Genomic DNA, 21,797 nt, shown 5'->3' on the forward strand with positions numbered 1-21,797 from the left:
CAGGAATACAAGCTCCTGAATCTTCAACATATCCAGGATGTTCTTTAAGCCACCTTTCTAAATCTTTTCTTTTGGGGGCATCATCACCTGCAAGCCTTGTTCCATCTTTCAGGTTAATAACAGGAACTGGACTCTCTGCATCAAGCATGCCTTGGGACTGCGTGTAAGTGAGTACTGGGTTTATTCCTGCAGCGACTTGACAGGAGTTAATACCTTGATTAACCTGGAGAAATTAAAAACAGTGGACTAAGTTTTCCACAGAAAATAAACCATCACAATTATTTCATGTATGATACAATGAAGGCCACAGTCCTGCAAATCACAAATTCTCTCAAGGACTCAGTGAAATTACTTATGCCATAAAGACAGCTCCCTGTAAGTCAGGGTACAATCAGGTCCTGAAACAGATGTTACAGGAAAGGATGTCAGAAAGTGTTGCTAGGTTAAATATTAAGTTTTTAATAACAATGTTGTTAATTACAGTTCACCAAAATTAGAATTAAACTTATTTTCAAAAAACAGTTATCTACATGGAATATATCTAATACTTAGTAAAACCCTACCAGTTCTTTTTTGTGTAGTCACAAACTGCTAGTGAACAACTTCAGAAAAAAACCAAAACTAACAGTTTTGAGTAATAAAATGTTGACAGTTGGTTATGCTCAGTCAAGGGATTAACAGTAATTCGGACCTTAGTTTTGGATATAAAAAAAATCAAGTTTACTTACATGGTTAGGCTGTTTATTTCTATTTATAAAGAGGACATCAACTCCCTCCACATTCTTCCTTCTTCCTCTTCTCTTCTTTACTACAGGCTGGCTGTCAGCTATGACTCCATTGGCACCGGCTGTTAAGTGACTGGAAGTACCTAATTAATGATGCAATAGAATTAGTGTCAGATGCTTGAGAACTTTATAGCAGGAAACATGCTTGATTTAAAAAAAGAAATAAAATTACTCGAAATAGTGCAAGTGCACATAATTTCTACATGCAATATCTAACAAAAATTGATTACTGTTTTATGACTGTTTAAAACACTATTAATATCAGGCTCTGAATAGCCACTCTGCTAGGGAAGTTTACTATTACTGCCCCCTGCCCTCTCCAAATAAATCTGTACAGGCAGGGGAGCTGTTAAAAACTGCTGACATCACACACACACAGAGGCAGACATCCCTAAATAAATGTTTATAACAAGATCTTAATGCTATGTTGCAAAAAAAACAGAAAGTGCAAAATGCAAGCGCATGGTAGTACTTTTTTTTTTTTTTTAAGGAAATGTTCTCATCCACGTATGTATGCAATCTTGATGAACTGCAGTAATTTAATCAGAAGCTGGCCTAAATCAAGCACTCAATTCTAATAATTGCAAGTATTTTAATCCAAATTTTAACTGCTTACTTTAGGCTCATTTTTACTTGTCAATGTACATCTACTGTTATTTTTTATGAAAACAAGCTGTAAGTTTTTGACTGTAAGCCAGAAACGGGTTCTAGACTATCGTCTTCCACTGTTTCTTTACACGAGACACAGGAAAGAATATGAAGAGTGCAAACTGACACAGGCATAAATCTGTAACTCTTCATCTTTACTTGCATACTAGCCACAGTAAGTTTTGATTTAAACTGATTACTGTCAGTGCAGAGTGATGCACTTTAATATCATTATAATCACCTTCTTGTGGGGATGTTTATAACATATAATGGCATCCTTCTAATAAATGAACGTTACAGTAACCGACACTGTCAGCAAGTATTCATGTGGTCCAACTCATGCCTCAGTTTAGGTGCCCAGTTTCGCTAACACACTGGAGAGAATTCCTCCAGACTGCAGTTTAGAACCAGTAACATAGCAAACATCTCTCTCCGCTGCCTATACATGGAGATCGACACAGGATTTAATGCTAACCCTTATGGCCTCTGACATTTTATTTACCTGATTCAGGAAGTGATTTGGGGAAGTTGACAAGGCTGGTTTCTGAAGCATTCTGGAGTTCATGTAGCCGAGCCAGGTATTGCTGCTGTCCCAATGTACCTTCCTCGCTTTCAAATGGCCTTTTCTGAGATAGTCCCTGCTTCTGAAAAGTCAATTTCAAACCACCTTCCTGTTAAATAAATGTCAGGGTTAGAAGAGCCTCTTCCAAAGCAGAAATGACTACTTCATAATCAGGCTTCTCACATACAAACAGTTACTCCAGAAGACTTGAGAAAGAACGAAAATTTTGTATTAGACCTTGAAACAAGTCTTGCTTCTCCATGTAAAAAAAGAAAAATCTGAACAGAAATTTCATGGAATTCCTTCTATGAATATAAATTTTAAACTACCGACTATCTTAACTGAAAAATCCAGACACCGAACAGCTGTCTACAACCCCCTAATCCAGTCCTAAAGAAATGTTAAACCCAATTACAAGAGAAGTTTTTCATACATTTTTATGTGCTACGAACAGGTCTCAAACTACAGATAAGAAAAGTGTTTGAACCTTCTAGCCTGCATCTAAACTGGGAAATTTATCTACAACCTTCTAGCAGGCCATGAAATAACAAAATGTTTGCTGGATAGGACATGCCGAAGTGTTTAAAAAAAGCCAAAGAACAGAAAAATATTTTTTTACTAACCAGATTTCTTAGAAACCGTATAAAACGAGCTGTCTGAGGAAGCACCAGAATGGCAAAATTTCAATTCAGAGAGAGATATAATAATTATTCCTTCCAGTGGCTGATGCAAAATAAAAAGAAACCAAACCAAAAATCCCAACCAAGAAACCTCCCCCAAAAAATCAAACCCCAAAACCAAGACTGAAAGCCCAGAAGCAGCAGACCCAAATACCCACAAACAAGTGTGTGAAGGAAGTGAGAGTGAGAGCAGGCAGCCACTTGCAGGTAAAGCATGCCGCACACCGCAATCGCAATCAGGTCCTAGGGCAATAAAAATAAACATACGTCATTGATTTTCACTGTAAACTCCTTTTCTCGTACATGCTTCTTCACCTTTGACATCTGTGGCGACTGATCATACTCTTCTTTAACACCTGCAAGAGGGGGTGTTGGTGCACTGGGCTCACTGTAATCTGCAGCTGCACCTGGGCTATCCAGAAGTTTGGTTGTGTAGAAAGATGCCACCGTATTGCTGTCATAGCTCTTTCTTGCCGAAGGCCATTTACCTTTCAACACCGTTTGACAAATACTGTCAAGTCGATTAATCATAACTCGATCCTACAAAAAAGAGAAAACATTTTTGTAAGACTAATGCTTACCAATACTGTACACATTACATTTATGTATTAGCTTCTCATTCTAAAAAGTAGAGAATGACAACATTTGTAATCACTGGACTTGGACTTAAAAGACTTCTGAGTTCCTGGATTTGTGCCGATTCCCTGTACAAGTCTCTGAATCACAGAATTGTAGGGGTTGGAAGGGACCTCTGTGGGTCATCTAGTCCAACCCTCCTGCCGAAGCAGGGTCACCTATAGCAGGCTGCACAGGAAAAGCCACCTCTGTACTTAATTTTACCACCTGTAAGCAAACACACATCCTCTCTGATCTATACAGGGTCTAGGGCCTGTAAATGCTTGAAACACATTACATCACCGATTCTTAAAGCAAAGAGCTGGTAACTGCCAAAGTAGTATTTGTAGGTCTGGCTTTGACTTACTGATAGCAGGGGCTGAACCTGTGAGCAGCACCATAACGTCTGTGGCTAACAGCATTTATAAATCAAAATCTACAGACTTACTCACATCTCATTGTAACTTTTGAAACCATATTATTCCTTATTTACATTCTTCAGACACCAGACATATTAGACTTCACACACAGCTACATAATACATAGATATCGAGTCTCAATAAACTCAGCTAAGTACAAGTAGACTCCAGAAACTACAAAGTTTTCTGATAATTTCAGAGTGCGGTTGTTTGTCAAATAAAACACGTTAATGCTAAAATTACCTGTAAGCAAACTTTTTTTTGCCAAGACCCTCCCCCACATTTAAAAAGTCTGATTTTGTACACTGTGTCATTTTTCAAAATCTGCCAAGCACCTGTGACATGAAAGCTATGCTCCCTTTCTCGAAATGAATGTTCAAAAACTATGAAAAGTCTTATTTAGATTCAAACGCATCTTTCAGGAGCAAAAGTAACAACCACCAAGAGCTCGTGAAGTTCAGATCCCGTATCAGTTTTCCCTGTTTTATCGTCCTTTGTGCCTGCTGCATTGCCTTCCTTTTCAGACTTCCCTCAACTGCTTGACCTTGAAACTGTTCCTTCATTATAAGCTTGTGGTCTGGGTCTGAATTTTCAAGCTGATTTGCGACTCGTGCCTGTTCCACAGTAGGAGATTTTGAAGTTATGCAGGTTTGTTTTTTATTAAAATGTCTGTGGTTTTTTTTTATACTGCATACACCTAGCAACACACTAAATGTGCTAAAACATGCTAAGATTTCTTTAGAACTATTGAAAAATATAAGCAACCTGTCACTGAAGTTAACATCACACGGGCTTTTCTACAGTTAAAAAACAAAGGTCACATGCTAAAATCTCCAAGTGTAACACTGACTATAAAAGCAAGTAGATTTTTCAGACCCAGAACGCGTCCAAGTCGGTCTCATTTTCCTTATACATCAGGAAAGAAACCTATCCAAAAACACATCACAGTTTAAATTCATGTAGCGAACAGGTGTTCCAGCAATTCGCCCTTCTTGCTTCATCTTCTTAGTAAGTTAGTAACTGAGAGTGTAAGAAACTGCGCTGCGGTCTTCCAAGCTATGTCAGACACAGAAACTCAGATATGACTAAAAAGCCTAAAAATATTCAGTATTTGTTTCAAGCAGGATGAATTTCCAGTCACTCAGTATTAGTATCTTTTCAAAGCATACTTCAGAATTTCACTAATTCACTTACTGAGTCATTTACATTAATTTTTAACATAAAAGTTGCATTACACCAGTGCTTCAGCCAGCCTATACTTTAACATGACTTAGGATTCTGCAATGTAGCTGAAGGAGACCTGCTAATATTAAGTTTTTCTGATATTTAGCTTAACTGCTTTCTTGCTCTGTTTCATTTTTTACATTCTTTTGGAGTACTCTAAACAACTCCTCCCACTGACACAAGATTATCCAAATACCTGATAAATTATCTCATCCTTCTCTTACCTATGCCTCCTTTGAAGTTTCATTTCCTATGCAAGCATCCTCTCTTTTAGAGATCTACCTATACAATCGATGTACAAGCTGCTTCATCATTACTTCACTGTAATTTACCATTAACAAAATTGCAGGGTTTTTTTCCAAGATCTCCCCACAGCTCAGTGGTATGGTTTTAACATATTTAATTGAATACTCACACCACAGCCCACCTTTCCCTACAACTCCGGTTTTCAAAGCACTATTATGAACTTGCCTTTGGCCAGTAGGATGCAGCCAACATGTATCCACCTTGTAGGAGGTAACTGGAATTTGGGGTCCCGTTGTTCATCTGGAAACTGTCTTGCGTCTCATCTTGTATAGTACTCAGAGAGGCTACGCTCTCTTCATCATATGCTTTTATATGCGGAGTTCCTTCTGCTAAATAAAACCACTAACATCATTTCATGTCATAAAGAAGGTAAACACTCATTGTAAGAGGTTCAGGTGAAGAAACACACAGAACAACGTGAGAAAGTCCAAACGTCAAGTTAAACCGAAGAATTAATCTCTTAGGCTTTCCAGGATGACTGCTGATCCTTTTCTAGGCATGTAAATACCACGCTTACTCCTGTTACTACTGCAAGAGCTTAACATGTCAAACATTTAGCTATTTGAAAACAGACATACTCCAGAGTAATCTGATAGGCAGTCCTTACTTCTTTTAATATATTTCCTTCGTAAGCCAACATGCACTAAAATACAGAATTAAACTGAAATAAAAGGTTTCTGTCACCAGAACATAGCAAATCTGTTGGGATACTACTTAAAAAAAACACCCCATTTCATTTACTGGATGGAATGCTAGATGTCTTGAACACGTGTGTCTGCATCATTTAGTTTTTGATGTTTTAATCACAGAGGACTTTTTCCTAGTATCTTTCCACTGTGTCCTCTGACTTTCTTCTATTTCTCATTTTTGTTTTACTTGTGCCTCCATCCAGACAACAATAAAATTTCACTACGACATGGGGAAACAATCTGAAACTAAAAAAAAGTGCTGCCTGAAAAGGCGAATCCTACATCAGCCCAATGAGTAAGAGTACTGAGGGACAATTCTACAGAACTCAAATTTGTCCTAAACAGCTGCTATGTATCAAGTCATCTGATGTAGTTTAGCTCTCCCTTAAGAGATGTTTCAAATGTGAAAAGTATGCCAAAGGCCCACGATTACTGTACAACCTGAGAAACAAAACCTGGGCTTAAAGTTAAACGTGCGGATGAAGTTAGGAGAATTTTCCAGCATTTACCCATTTCTTCAACTCAGAGCAAAATAGCCACAAAAAGAAAGGCTGACTGATTTACAAGATATTGCTGCCTGACAATGGCACAATTACTTGCCTAAACAGGCTGAGCTGGCAGAAAGCAAGCCTAATATTTGGACTTCTAGCACATGTTACAGTATCCACCATCTAGATCTAAATATTTATATCACATAAGCATTTCTTTTCTCTCTCTTTCAATGTTTGCATACGAGTGTTTCCTCTGACAATGCCCTTCCACTGCTACAGTCAACAGCATCTTAAACATTTTGTTTAAGTGGCATTTTACTTGCCCAGTAAATTAACCCTACAGCTTCCATTTGTCATTTCCACAGACAAGAAGATCCATCTGATTAACACAATGCCTTTTTCCCTGAGGTACTGGAAAAAAGATAGCTTATTTACTTATGTTGTAATCCCACTGCCTAACTTCATCCGCTTCCTTTTTCTATTACCATTTATTATCACACTGTAGAGAAACCTTTTCACATTCTGAGTTTAAGTGAGGCAAGAGTAGAGTACAGTTCATAGTATCAAAATATAGAACGTATTAAATAATGATTGGTTGGTTTATTAAAAAATTTAAATCATTTCACTGCTAAGAGGTTTCTCCTACTTTGAAGCTTTCAAAAGTGTCTTTGTGCTATTTGGTCCTATGCTCTGTAATCGCCTCAGTCTTTGCTAAGCAGGTACATATTTTTAAGTGACTGAGAATTTTCAGTGCAAGTACACTGCTTGGCCACCTCCAGTTTACAAGAAAATGAAAACGCAGCTGACATTATTACTCTGTAGCTTGGACAGAAGGAAGCTTGCAGATTTCGTGAAAGCACAATGAGGAAGCTACAAAGACAGGTGAGCAAGAGGGGAAAAAACAAACAGGGAAACCAAAAGAATTTCTCTATTCAGGAAGAAAAAGAAACAGTAGTAGGAAATACACACACAATATATTTCCAGAAAACATCAGCCATTCAACTCTCCCCCCATATGTGAACCACATACACATTAAACTGGCTTAGGCAATCAGTCAACAAATCCTAACAACCTCATCCAAGGGACTGATGTGAAGCAAAGAGAACACTCTATCCCTGAAACTCTTACAACTCAATTGAAGAATCAAGCAAATACGTTTATTTAAGTTTACTTTCGTGGGATTTAATATCCCTTTTTAAATATTTTTCACTTGTTCAGCGTAAGAGTTACACCGTAGAAATAAGACTACACACATACCACGTTTTTGTGCCTCCTCTTCATCACTATCACTCTCTTCAGATGATGATGATGACGACGATGATGACGACGATGAGGAGGATGATGATGACGAAGATGCTGAAGAACAAGATGAAGATGATGAAGAGCTAGAGCCTGATCGAGAGTGTGAACAAGATGAGGAAGAGGAAGAGGATGAAGAAGATGACCTGGAAGAACAGGATGATCTATCTGAGTCAGAGTCCGAGTCAGAGCTGGAGTCAGATCCCCTCTTGCTGACTCTCTGTTTTTTGGAAGCTGGGTTTGGAGTTAGAGGCTCTGTCCTTGCTGCCACCATGCGCCTGTCTGTTTCTGTCTTGATGCTAGGTTTGTGGTCTGTATTTTGTATTGGTGTGCCATTTTTTGGACTCAAAGGTTCAGATTTCATTAGTGGCTGTGTCTCCTCTGTAGACATAGATTCCTCTTCAGAAGACTGAGGGTCCTCTTTCAGATTTTCATTTTTAGCTTTTGTATCCTCAAAAGCATTTACTTTAGCATCTGACAATCTTGACTGAGGTGTAAGAGGAGAAGCAGATAATGCCATCTGGTACTGATGCAAGAGTGGAGTAGAAGTCCTTGAGAGTGCCACTTTATTTTGATTATAGTTCCTCTGAGCAGACATAAATGATAGTTCAGGATCACGAAGAATATGATAATCTGTCCTGCTAACTCCATGTTTTGCCGCTCCAATAAGTAAATCCCTGTCATGAGCCCCACACTCCCACCAGACAGGCAAGTCTGGGTTTGGCTGGCACAGCTTTAGTCGTTCAAACAACTGCGGGTGTCTAAGAGCTTGTTCTCGCACTTTCCTTAGGAGTTCAATGCGATACAAAGTCCGAGAAGCACGCTCCTCTGTAATTGGTTGGATAAAAATGTTTGGGTCTACGAGTTCTGTATTAAAAGAAAACAAAGATGAGAATCTGGCAAAAAAAAAGAAAAAAAAATCCTACTGCAAAACAACACCAGAAGTAGATGGCTTTAATCAGTTAATGTATCTCTCCCCATTATAAGCTTTCAATTATACACTTTACACATTTACTTATTTCCGTCTCCCCCATTTTTATTTTGGAACACATAAAAAAAAAAACCTTTTGAAGATAAGCACTGGCAACAGAAATTAAAGATAAAACTAACAGTAAAACTACACCCACCCACCTTCTTTTGAGGGGAGACGACAGACTCTCCGGCACATTGACATAAATGCATACAAGTACTTCTCTAAGCTCTCATCAGTTTTCTTATGTAGCCTAGCCATTGCTCTAAACTTGGTCCAGTCAAATCGCCCCCTTTCAGGATCAAACACCACTCCAAACGTGGACACAACTCTGTAAAAGTCAGCTTCTTCTCTTCTCGTCCACCTTGATCAGCAAGAAAAAAAAAAAAGGAAATTCTGTCATTTTCTTCACTATTCCATGCAGCTAGCAGTTATTATTTCTTCAACATTTTTTATATAAGGATGCATTAAAAATGTTTATTTGTACGCTGCACATACCTTTGCTGTCTTTCAATCTTAGCAGCCATCTTTGGATTTAGAGCAGCTTCTTCGTATGGAGGCTGCATAATACTAGTTTGTACTGGGAATGCTGGCTGGATCTGCTGGGCCTGCCTATTTTTACTTGTTCGTTGATAAGCTGTTATTAGGCGGCGAAGGCGTGTTGTTAAGGCAGACTGAGTGGGCCAATAGATTTTGTCTCCTTCCATCATTTGTCCATCTATGTTAAAACAAAGTCACAGGAAAAATAAAAGCTGTTAATCATTGCTGGTGCCCATGGTTCTACATGAGGTAATCTAAACAACTTTCAGCTAAGAGTCAGGAGAATTAAACAATTCAAAATAGACTGAACTGATTCATATTTCAACTTTTACATATTTACCTCCATCTGCTATTACTAGATCACCTGGGGATGAAACATCATCCTGTGGAAAAACCAAAAGTGAAGCAAAATTTAAAAAGCAGCCCTCTCCAGAGATTCAGGTTAAACTTACATCTTGCAGACAATTTATGAATATGACAAAGAACAAGAGTAACACACACTCTGGACAAATGGCTAACAAGGTATACAACAGAATTAGACAACTCCTCCCTCCCATTCCCCCCCTCCCCCCCAACTGCAGAAACATAAGGAATAAGTTCTATCAATGTAGAGAAATACAGAAAAATGTAGTAATATGCTCAACAAAAAGGTGGAAGTATTACATTCTGTTAAAAGGAGCTATTAATAGGTGCCTACTATACCTCTATGTCATCTTTAAACATTGCTGGTGCTGGCTTGTATTCTGGATCTTCTACATCTCTGTCAAAATTTCAACACAAAAGAATCCATCTTAGTAATATTTTACAAGTCATTTTACTCCTTTCAATTAAGCAAAACTCACTTAAATTTAGTTAGAGATACCCTGTTTAATTTTCTGTTTGAAATGAGGAAAATATATCATGGCAGCTCTGGCTTTAATCCTGCCCCCCCAGTTCACTCTCTCATTCAAAAATATTCTTTATGACAACAGCTGCTAACCTCTCTGATGAAGCAACAAATATCAGCAGTTCTCCCTTTCAGCAGTTATCAGTGATACTCATATTGATCTACTGGGGTCACTGGTTAGCTACACAAGACTAATATACCAAGCCAACTGATCTGAAATCAAGTTAAACAGGTCTGTAGTACCCTGCCTCTGAAGGTTTTTGCACTTCAGTGTTTAAGTAATATTTCTGATACAGCAACACAAGGCCGAGTTTTTGTTAACAACAAATTGCTGCATTTTTCCTTTAACTGTGAAATCCCAAACTTCAATGGTTCTGTGACACTGTTCCTAACTCTGTTCCACTTTGTGGGAGTAAAATCAAAGCAGTACTCTTCACAACAATGACATGAAATTAGTAGAAAAACAGTTAAGCAAATCAAGTACAACATACAAATCCAGTCTCATTTATTTTAAGGTCCCGAAACACTCACGCCCACTTTTAAGTGCCCATACCCATCAATATAATCATTTGCTCTCTGTTCGGCAGCAACTGCTTTTTCATCTGGCTTGCCAACCCTTTCCAAGAAGCATAGTGCTGGGTCTGCTCTGATAGTGTTGTATTTCTCATAACCTACAAAGGGGAAAAAAAAGTGTCACAAATTCAACTTTCAGAGTAAGCCACAAAAAAATTGAGCATAGGGTGTTTATACTGAGGGGTGGGAAGTACATACGTAGTCATCCATATTACTCACCATGCTTAAAAACTCCAATCAGAAGGGACTTATCTGCATCTGCATCCCACCACTCCGCAGGAACTTCAGAGTGATCTGGCTCAGGGACCCAAACATCAATTTCACTATGGAGAATCACCAACAACACACCAACATCAATAATATTCAGAGAAGAAATAGTTTTTCATTTTCTCTTTGTACATTTCTACTTCATGTGTGATTTTAAAGCCTCCCTCTTCAAGCATACATATACAACATTCCATCTCCAGGAAACTAATTCAAAGATTACTCTGAAGGTTGTAAAAAGTCCTAGGATTGAAATGTTTCAATTTTTAATGGACTTTGGTATTTAATAGCAAGTAACAAAGCGGATGGTTACTCTACTAAGTTACATAAGCCAGATGATACAATACTAATTAATCATTAAGAACAGTTTTGTAACCTGAAGACACCAAGGCATACAGTTTTTTACCTCTGCATTCAGTAAGACCCTAAAAACAGCAATACAAAACACCCGGACAGCTTAGTATTTTCTATTTGACAGACATCAATAACAGGGAAAGAAAGCAGAATCAGCATATAATATTCTTCCTCTCTGCCAACTCCTAGCAGTTTGTGCTTGCGTAACTCAGCAAACCAAGAACGATTTGCTTTAGTGTTTAACAGCACAAGATGGACTGTTCTTCCACAAAAGTCTACACCACCTTCCTGAATCAAATCAAAACTTTATCAATCACAAGCTCCTGTAGCAGTGAGTTCAAGAGTTTCCAAATGGCAATGCTTCCATTCAAAAGAAAAAAAAAAGTTAATTGATGGAATATGCAGCACATAACCAAAAGCATGCATAAAGAGGCAGGAAAAACCTGCCAGTTACAGAACTATATACTTTGCATTCTTTTTCACTCACTTTTTTGGTCTATTTCATTCAAGTAATTTTACTTTATATAGCCAGACTCAGAAATAGAAGGCAGGACTTCCTCACATCAAGTACACACAAAATGTTTAGTATACATAAATATAAGAGTAAACAAAATCATTTTTCTCACAGCCTAAGGATACAAACATTTGGTTTTACATTTCTTGTTTAGGTCTACGAAGACTTCTGAATTTTCATTTGATAGTTTACACTTGAAATAAACAAGCAAAAAAACCTCTCTATAGTTCACCTGGCATCAATTCCATCAAACACCTTTTGGAATTCATTACCAATGACTTCTTGTTTTAAGTAATACAGCATTCTTACTCGCAGCAAGACCCTAAACAAAGAAAAAAAAAGTACAAATATTAGTACTCTAAAAGCTTTCAATAGTTATGGATGGTTTTGATTTTTGTTTTTTGTAATATCACAAGGCTTCTAAGTCATTTTCCTAAAACATACTTCCTTCAGTGACACAAAGCGATAACCTCCAATTCAGGTCACCTAGTGCTTTTTTATTGTGATAGCTTTCACAAATCACTTCATTGCAAAAATTCTTTCAAATCCTAGACAAAGACCAGGGCCAGCAGAACACTCCTCACTTGCTTCATAAAACGCTGCTAAGAACAAACAGCTATCTCCCGCTTCCTGCCTGGGAGATTGCCTTAGAGAATGGAGCGGGCTGACAACGAACATCTCGCACATCAGCGTTTCATTCCTTCTCACTTAGAATTTGGTGCATGACCCCAATGGCTTCTCCATGCTTTATCTCAATTCTTGACTACAGCTGTATGAAGTTTTCCAGCACAGTATGACAAGTTTTGCTATAGAAAAATGATTTATCTAAAACAAGTTCACTCCCGGCTACGAATGAGCTCTCACAGCAAGCCAGTAGCTCAGATTCTCAGAAGCCTAGAAAACATGCCAGGTAAACAGCACGTAAGATTGAGGGGCAACAACTTCACTGTTTTCAGTTTCTTTGCTAAGCACTCCCAAACTCTTTAGTCCTTTGGCTTCTACAAGGCTCCCCAAACATACTAGCAATATCCATCTCTCTTTCTCTGTACAAACACAAACACACAGTTTCTTCAGAAATGATAACAGAACTCTTTTAAATTTTAATTACTCACTTCATCTTTCTAATACACTGCAACCTATTTATTCTAATCAAGCTAACACCATTAAAAGTTGTTTCTTCCTAGTGCCACAAGGTATTTTAAAGTGTAAGGCAATGAGGAATTAGAAGGAAAAAACCAAAAATCTTTAAACATTGAAAGAGGTTCATGCTTCAGCTACTGCTTACTTGTTGCAATGGTGTTTTATGTGCTTTTTGTATCCTTCATCTTGCAACAGATGTTCTGGATTGTATTTTCGAAGCCATTCTGCTTTATGTATATCAAAAGTGCTAGCCTGGGTCTTCACTTTTTTTCCTTTTCTTCCTCTAGGCACAGGGGCTGATAAGCCTATATAATTTAAAATATAATATAGTAACAGCAACAGGTAGGTATAGATCCGTACGACACTTACAGATGCTATATCCTACACCAGTATTCTGTCCTGCAGTGCAGAAAAAATACTAGCATCATAGCCTCTAGATACGAGTCTTTTTTCTTTTTTGTCTCTCAGAGCACCTCTGGAGTACATTTCACCAGCTACAGACAAAGCAGGAGGGGGGAAGAAAGGAGAGTGTGTTGTCACCTACTATGAAACAGAATAGGTTCTGATGAACTGAAGTGAAAGGAAAGCTTACACAGAGTATACTGATCCATTTGAGTAAGCCATCAAACAAAGCAAAGCAGAAATGATACTCCTTTTCCCCATCAACTGCATTGTCTATCTGGAATAAATTCCACTTCTTTTTGAAGTAGGGTGCATTCAGACAGAATTTTTAGCTGTTTTTCTGCCAGTACCACAGGCATATGTATATGAGGCTATTTAACTGCAGAAACACTAAGTTCTTACCAAGATGATTCTGTAACTCTCGTGTTTGCCCATCCTCTGTTGGGGTAATGAGATCCCATATAAAACTTTTTATTTTCTCATCCCCTCTGTAGTGCACAAGACAATAGGCTAACAGAGCTCGGCAAATTATCTCCACATCCTGCTCATTCAGCTGTCTCTTGAAGCGACCATGCGACAAAATTTCTCTCCATCGACCCCACCTAGTCCAAAGCGAAACACAAATCAGCACTTGGAAGCAAAACACTTCGGTAGCCTGGATATTTCTGTTGCAAAAGGGAATTTCTCTGTAAAATATTTAGCTTTCCACTTTCTTCCTTCAGCCTAAGTGACTACGCGCAAATATGAAAGTAACATTTGCAACAAAACTCCATCTGTTTAAAACAGAGTTTTTAAAAAAACTCGCCTGTTCACAAAAAAATATGGATGATTGTTTTAGGCTTCTAAGACACAAAACTGATGGGAACTCATACTGATAAGCACACAGTCATTTATCTTGTAAGGTGAGCAAAAGAAGACTTAAGATTTTATATCCAAATCACCATATCTGATTTAAGTCTGCTTAAAATAACTGGTTAGATTTTCAGTTCCTATTTCCACCCCACAGAAGTGCAGTATGTTCTGCAATTATCAACACCAAGTCACTTACCAAGTCTTTATTTCAGATATTTATTTACAGAATTTTGAGCCTGCCTGTAGCACTTACTGTAATGATTTTTAGAGACACTACTGTAGTGCCCACATTAAATGTCATAATCCTCTTTAAGAATGGTTTTCACCTCTCTTCTTGAGTGTTCCTCCAATTGAGAATTGTCAGATTTATACAGGGCGCATGATAAATTCATATTCTAAATAAATTATATATATACACACAGCAGGTTATTACCAATATAGCTAAAAGTCATTCCATAAATACAATTTAGTCCATGGAAAAACAATGGTTTCTTACAACTCCTTAGAACGAAGAAGGATGTATACAATACCCATAAACCAGCAGGTTTTTTTCCACCCGAAAGCATTCTGTTCTTCCGTATCCATTGGAACGGTCATAAGGCCTGCGGAGCTTTGGTTTATCATCACCCTCGCTCTCCACTTCAGACAACTCGGCCAGCTCATCTTTTGTAGCACTAAAAGGGCGAGTTTGTTTCCTAATTCTTGGGGTATCAATAACCAGGCTGTTCTGCAAAATTTCAAACAAACCTCCTCAGAGAAACAGTTGATAAGTTTTTCTGAAGTAGATGGCTTCAGTTCAGAAACAACAATTTTTATCTAATGTCATTAACAGATATTTTGCAGAGGCATCACAGTAAACACCCATAAAGCAAGTAAAACATTTTGTGGTATTTAAGGCAACAAAAAATGGGTTTCATACCATGCTGCTGGTACATTAGCTATTAACAATACTGAATACCTCATCTGCGCTGGATACTTACACAGGCTACGCTGCAGCCTCTGTGAGCACAAAGGGGCACTGAAACCTTTTCAAAACTGACTGCATGGGAATGTCTTCAACTAGAGGGCACAACTTCCAGTGTTGTAAAACTGATATAATTCCTAGTCAGCTATTTTGCAGATTCCAATTCAGGATTTACAGACAGAGAAACAGGGCAATCAGAACAATTACAAACCTTCAACCATTTGCAGGTCTTCAACACAAATAAAAGACCCCCAGACTCTTCTGGGACAGCAAAGAGCCAGGAAATTCTATAGCCATCAGCAGGCTGATTGCCCATGCACAAACTAACCAGTGCAGAAAGTCTGATTTGTTGAAATATTAATCAAAAAAGCACCAGAAATCCTACACATGCTATTTCAGAATTCAAGAGCAAGCATACACTTGAAAAAAACTTGCATGAAAAAAGAAAAGTACTTACTCTACCACTGATAGCATCTATATCTATTTCTGCTTTTTTGGCCCATTTCTGCCAGAAGTTGGGATCATCTAGTGAAATATCAGTCCTGTTTCCAGATGCAACAAAACTAGCCTGTAATAAACGGAACCAAATCTTATCAACATGATACATCAAAAGTTTGTAGAGTCTGAATGCCTAATCGTATTTCAAATCTCCCAAGCAGCTGTTAGTAAGTTACTTAGAGCACAAAGCAACTCACAAGTTCTCCTCCCCCTTAATTTTTTAAAATCAGATCCATAACATATCAGAAAAATCTAATGAACTTTTATGCACCACCAGGAGAGCAGAACAGTAGGCAGCAAGATTATTCTGCTTTAAAGTCTGAATCTAAATTACTTAAATGGAAGAAAATAGAATCTTCTCAAGTGGCTTATCAGCATTTGGGGATTTCATCTCAGGCAAAAGTACTCGCTTGAGGGAAATTTCAAAGGATTGTTTAAACTACCAACAATCAAAGCTTGAGAGCATGGAATAAGTTTAATTTCAGAAGGCATTTAAGAAACCCTGCTTCTGGGAAAACAGTAAATATATATAAAAATTCCTAACCCTCCTGATAAAAAGACAGTGATGATGATATTCCCTAACTGGTTTCCCATCTCTTCTTTAGAATTCTTTTTCTTATCTAATCCACAATCAACAAGATATAAAAGCCTAAATACATGTATAATTAATATTTATAAAATAATTAATACAAATCTATATTCTTAAAAAGCTTTCCTTTTGCTTTGCTGCCTTTTTTTTTGGAATTGACACACCTGCTTTCTTGAAGTACACAAGTTCTAAACTCAGTTATACTGGGGTGGGTTTTTTTTAATTATTATTTCTGTATTTTTAAATTTACCTGAATTTGTATTTGTTCAGATTCATATTTGCACACACTCTGAAAATTAAGGAGTCCAAATCTACTTTTTGTTCTGTTCATCCAATTTTCCATCACAAACTTTTTTATGCTATAATATTACTGTTTTTCCTCTTACCCACAAAAATTAGAATGTGTCAATCCAATTTTCTTCTTGATTATTACTCCTAAGACCTTACATTCTCAGCCCCCATCATGTACATATATATATATATACACACACACCCTCCACCCCTGCTTCGGAGCTTTCTTATTTTGCTTTTAAAACTCTTATCAAAAAGGCTAAAGGTTCAAACTATACTGTATGCATAGGCATTTTTAGAGTAAGCCTGACAATTTTTCATCTTATTATTGTCTTCTATGTATTATCTCCTGCTCTTAATGTATCTGAAAGCAAATGGATCTGTAGACAAAATTGTTTTAATATTCCTGGTTAATGCACTCCATAATATCTCACACAAATCCTAGCCTTTTCAAAAGCAGCACACTATTACTCACCTTTGCTCAAGCATGCTCTTGGCATTTACTTGATCTGTACATGCAAATCTGATTTTGCCATGTGCACATGTTAATATAAACACACAGATCTAAGAACCCCAAAAATATACCTAACATACACATTAAATAGAAGTAAATATAACAACAGCAAAAGACATAGTCATTACAACATTTAATTACATTTACAGTTCTACACTGCTCAAGAACAACTCGCTGCTTCTGCACCTTGGCGAACGTGGAGCCCCTTCCCTCTGATTCAATTGTGATAGTTTTAGTACGACGCTGCAAAATCTGGTCAATGTCTTCCTCACAGAATTTAGAGCCTTCATCTTCTTCATCCATAATGGCACCATATGCACCTCTTCGAAGCAAGTCTTCTATTTCTTTTTTGGAGAGTTGTTGGATCTAAGCAAATAAAGCAAGTTTTAGACAGTTGAGGAAAAAATCCCCCCCACATCTTTTCTATTTCTCTTCCCCTTTCCAATGTTTCTGCAACCTAACTGTGCCTTATAATTTACAAACATCTAGATTATTAAAAGCTAAGAGAAAAGTCTAGCTGGCAGTTGAAATAATTTGTTATGTGGTTACAGTACACATTTTCACAAGTATGTGTCTTTTTTGTTTCAGCTTTTCTCAACACTGTGACAAACACAAGTTTAAAAAATTTACCTGTTAATACTAGATGTAAATCTCATCTTCTATTAAAGTAACACATTATACTAATGTTTCTATTAAAATAACACATTATACTAATATGAGAAGATACAAAGAAGATACTAATACGAGAAGGAAACAAAGAAAAACTTGTCTCCTTGTTTTAACTTTCACATTATCTACCTTAGACCTTAAGAGGCAAGAAAATAGTGGAAGATTTATCACAGTAACTGACTACACTTAAGATTATGCCAACTATGTTGTTAGTCCACATCAGAAAACATAAGAGATGCAAATGACAGAAACAAGGTAGCCTCTGTAATTTAAAGTAGTTGCCACATGATTACAAAAGCAAAATTTGAGTTATTTCAAGAAGGAAGTTTACATACACCACCGACACTGTTTTCTCTTCCACTCATACTCTGTAAGACAGCCTTATCCAGTCCCAGTTTCAGACTTGCTCTGTCAAACATCTCTCTCTCATAGGAGTTACGCGTTATCAGTCTGTAGACCTTCACTGCTTTGTTCTGACCAATCCTGTGACAACGGGCTTGAGCCTGTTGAAGGAAGGGAGAACAGCAATAAGAATTTAGATTTAACGAGGAATAAAGTATGATCCTTTTAAGAAATTCTTTCTGCTGTAGCACAATCTGAAAACCAAACGTACGAACTCGAAAGGAAGTCAATTCACACTTAAACAAGTGGAAGCTATCAGACATTTTCCACATTGTGAACAGTTTTCTAAAAACAGTGTAGTAAGTACAATGCACATGAATGATCTGTGCTAAATGCTACTGAATGGTATTTCTCTGGCAGTAACACTAGATTAACAGACATGCTAGCTTGTAAGTCATCTGACCTCCAGACAGAAATGGTAAAGCAGTTGCGACTTGAGAATGTATTCAATTTCAGAATTCAACTCCTAAATTCGATTAATTCACTGTTTCTTAATACATATTAATCCTTTTCTATATACCATGTTTTAGTTGAACAGCTCTATTTCCATGAATTGTGCTAGTCAGTACACGTAAAATCTAACCCCCTTTCCTAATGTCATCAAAATCCTAAGGGTTTTACCAACTCACTGACGTAGTTTATCTGTGTTATGCTTTAAAAGAGTAATCAATTGTAAAGAAAAGTTAGAACCCAGACAAACACAGATGACCTCTCCTATCCAAGTACAAAGTATTCATCAAAAACTATTACACTTATGCCTTAAAAAAACCTGAACATTTTAAAATGGCGTGTGTTCAAAACAGAGACAATATTCACAGTGACAAAATCTGTATCAGACAGGTTTGACTTCTCTGGCCTCACTACTATGCTCAAAGGAATTTACCTGCAGATCATTTTGAGGATTCCAGTCAGAATCAAAAATTATACACGTATCTGCTGCAGTCAAATTAATGCCCAAGCCCCCAGCTCTGGTGCACAGAAGGAAGACAAAGCGATCAGAATCTGGTTTGCTGAAGCGGTCAATTGCAGCTTGTCTGAGATTGCCTCGTACTCGCCCATCAATTCGTTCATATAAGTACCTGCAAATTGGCACAGATACACACACAAATCATGACAAAGTTTTTAATAATTTAAAGGGAGATTAGAACAGATCTCCTGCTTGTATATTCTTTCCAGTGAATAAAAGTGATTACCGGTGGGTAACATAACCAGGAATCGCAACAGAACTCACATAGCGGCAGTACTAATACACATCAGCAAGCCCAAACACTGAGTATTTTAAGACAAGTTCTTCTGAACTTTGTCCACTAAAGCAAGTACACGATTATACATACTAGGAAACATGTATTACCATGGCACTTTGTGGCATTAAAACATACCATAACCCGAAGTCCCATGTGGAGACTTAGAAGACTGTCAAATGCTATTATGCTTGGATCCCTGCCTGGGATCACAGAAGCAGGATAACGTGCTTATTGTATTATATACCAAATTGTCTGAACATGTCAGGGGGAACCAAGTAATCAGCACAAAGCAGTACTGGGTGAGCTGTCACTGGACCAACCGCACTTTCATTCTGTCAAGAGGAAGAGAAATGGAACGAAAACGACATGACCGCACCTCTAACAGTCTTTATCAAGGCACCAACAAATCCAGGGCTTCTGAAACTAAAACCAGCACATTTAAAAGCCTGAAGTAAAACTGTCATATCCGTTACCTTTGATAAGTACAAAGACTCCTATGAAACTTCTGAAATCAAGTAAAATTCTTAAGAAGGGAGCAAATACTTCTGTACACTGTAAATGGAGTAAGACGCTGAATGTGTATCTACTAGTCAAAAAGCTTCACAACCATTTTTCTTCTAATCAGTTATGAAATGGCACAGCAGATAATCCACAGGACCATAGGCATTTTGGCTGGCAGCCATCCCCTACAGTTATGAATTCTGTTAAGTATTAAGTACAATCATGTGTTCACTCTAACATTTCTAATAAAACTGTAGCATAGAGCAAGCTTTGGCTCCTATGGTTTTCAAAAGATTCTATCTATAGATATCCTGCACTAGTCTTAATGTTACACAGTTACAGAAAAAGTAATACATTCCATACTGGTTTATAAGTACTACTATGAAGTTAAAATTAGTCTATTAAAACATACAAACTGTGAGTTGTCAGTTCAAATAGATAGCTTTATGAAACAAAAAAAACATAGAAGCACAGAAGTTTTACCAACTTGTCACAAAAAAGTTGTATTAATATAATCTACTAATGATTTTCAATATACATTCCAGTATGTGCTGCAGAAAGGCTTGACATCTATACTAATTTTTATGGCTTTTACACATGAATTCTGTTACTCTGTAGTTCAGTGACATACGTACACTTCAAAGCAGTATGTACATTCCAACAAATGGACCACTAAAACAACCAGAACCATGCTTTTTTATAGTTTTTCAGGTTGATATAGTAACTACTGATTGTAACCAAGTTTAAGGTTAGGTATTATGTGCTAAGGCTGTATGTATAGTATTTAGTCACGTGCTTAAACAAGCTCTTCATTTCCGTGGAGTCAAGAGTATAATTAAAGGGTGTTATCCAATGTGACAGGAAAAGCTGATCTAAGGAACTGCTTTATGGCTGGTAGTTTGTTTCTGCCACAAAATTCAAAGCAGCAGCAATTCAGGAAAGATCAGAAGCACATTTTTATTTTTACATTAATAAAAACCAAACCTCCAGTTGTTTACCATTTGCTACTCGTATTGTGCTGGGAGCAAGGAGCTTCATTACCCCTGCCTGGTCCAAGTTCAACACAATGCACATAAAGAACACATTCTCTCTTTCTGGAGTTTGGAGAGCAATATGGAGCTTGAACTTACCTGGTTTCTGACAAGCACACATAGAAGAACGTTTAACACAGAAGGCAACAAACTGATGGCACACATTTTACTCAACAACCTCTCTTTAGTTGTTCTCTGAAGTTTTTCATTTGTTGGTGAACAAATGATACACCATCACAGAACACAGCAAGTTACACAGTGATTCGCAAAAAACCCAAAACCCTATCTTTCATATGCTGTAATCATTAATCCCGCCCTAACATTCAGAGCCATGCCCGCTGAGACAAATATACTACAGGAGAAAGAACATACCATATCTTACCTTTTATGTATGAGGTAATCCTCCAAAATATCAAGGCAGCGCACCATCTGAGAGAAGATAAGGACCTTGTGGCCTCCCACCTTCATTTTCGGAAGAAGTTTATCAATAAGAACCAATTTACCAGCAGACTGGATCATTGCTTGCAGATGGAAGTCAGGAGCACTTGGGCTATACGTTTCTCTAAACTCTCCAAGGATTTTCTCTTCAGCTCCTATCGAAGAAGGTATTTCTGTATTACAGGTGTATCTACACAAATATCTCCACGTACATACAAGACTAAGTTACCAAAAATCAGTGGTTCTACTTTAAATATCCTCCATTAGCCACTGCTGGAGACAGAATAAAGTTCTGGATGACTGAAGTCTAGCAAGAACATATATTTCTAAGTTCTTCGAAAACAAGTCTTAAGTCTTTAAGCAGAACACCACAGGAAAAACAACTAAAATAAGGCAAACTCCGCTGCAAAAATAAAAATACAACTTGTTCTCAAGTTTTGTGT

General features: G+C 37.4%; 1 protein-coding gene across 5 annotated transcripts in view; it reads right to left on the reverse strand.

Annotated features, from left to right (window-relative positions):
- The window catches only part of CHD9 (chromodomain helicase DNA binding protein 9), a 99,364-nt gene that overhangs the window by 9,388 nt on the left and 68,179 nt on the right, over positions 1-21,797 (reverse strand). For 4 of the 5 annotated variants that reach the window (XM_075434209.1, XM_075434210.1, XM_075434213.1 and 1 more), the window contains 21 exons: positions 21,299-21,509; positions 19,024-19,219; positions 18,074-18,241; positions 17,256-17,435; positions 15,635-15,745; positions 14,744-14,940; positions 13,764-13,963; positions 13,105-13,264; positions 12,052-12,141; positions 10,907-11,010; positions 10,668-10,785; positions 9,931-9,988; positions 9,569-9,611; positions 9,187-9,406; positions 8,850-9,052; positions 7,677-8,585; positions 5,405-5,568; positions 2,943-3,215; positions 1,936-2,104; positions 729-868; positions 2-223 (listed from right to left, as the gene is read on the reverse strand). In XM_075434209.1, coding sequence (XP_075290324.1) covers positions 2-223; positions 729-868; positions 1,936-2,104; positions 2,943-3,215; positions 5,405-5,568; positions 7,677-8,585; positions 8,850-9,052; positions 9,187-9,406; positions 9,569-9,611; positions 9,931-9,988; positions 10,668-10,785; positions 10,907-11,010; positions 12,052-12,141; positions 13,105-13,264; positions 13,764-13,963; positions 14,744-14,940; positions 15,635-15,745; positions 17,256-17,435; positions 18,074-18,241; positions 19,024-19,219; positions 21,299-21,509 — 4,136 coding nt within the window. The remainder of the gene's footprint in view (position 1; positions 224-728; positions 869-1,935; positions 2,105-2,942; positions 3,216-5,404; positions 5,569-7,676; positions 8,586-8,849; positions 9,053-9,186; positions 9,407-9,568; positions 9,612-9,930; positions 9,989-10,667; positions 10,786-10,906; positions 11,011-12,051; positions 12,142-13,104; positions 13,265-13,763; positions 13,964-14,743; positions 14,941-15,634; positions 15,746-17,255; positions 17,436-18,073; positions 18,242-19,023; positions 19,220-21,298; positions 21,510-21,797) is intronic. The other variant, XM_075434211.1, reaches the window with a different exon arrangement.

This window comes from Opisthocomus hoazin, chromosome 12, assembly GCF_030867145.1.
Source record: "Opisthocomus hoazin isolate bOpiHoa1 chromosome 12, bOpiHoa1.hap1, whole genome shotgun sequence".
NCBI lineage: Eukaryota > Metazoa > Chordata > Aves > Opisthocomiformes > Opisthocomidae > Opisthocomus > Opisthocomus hoazin.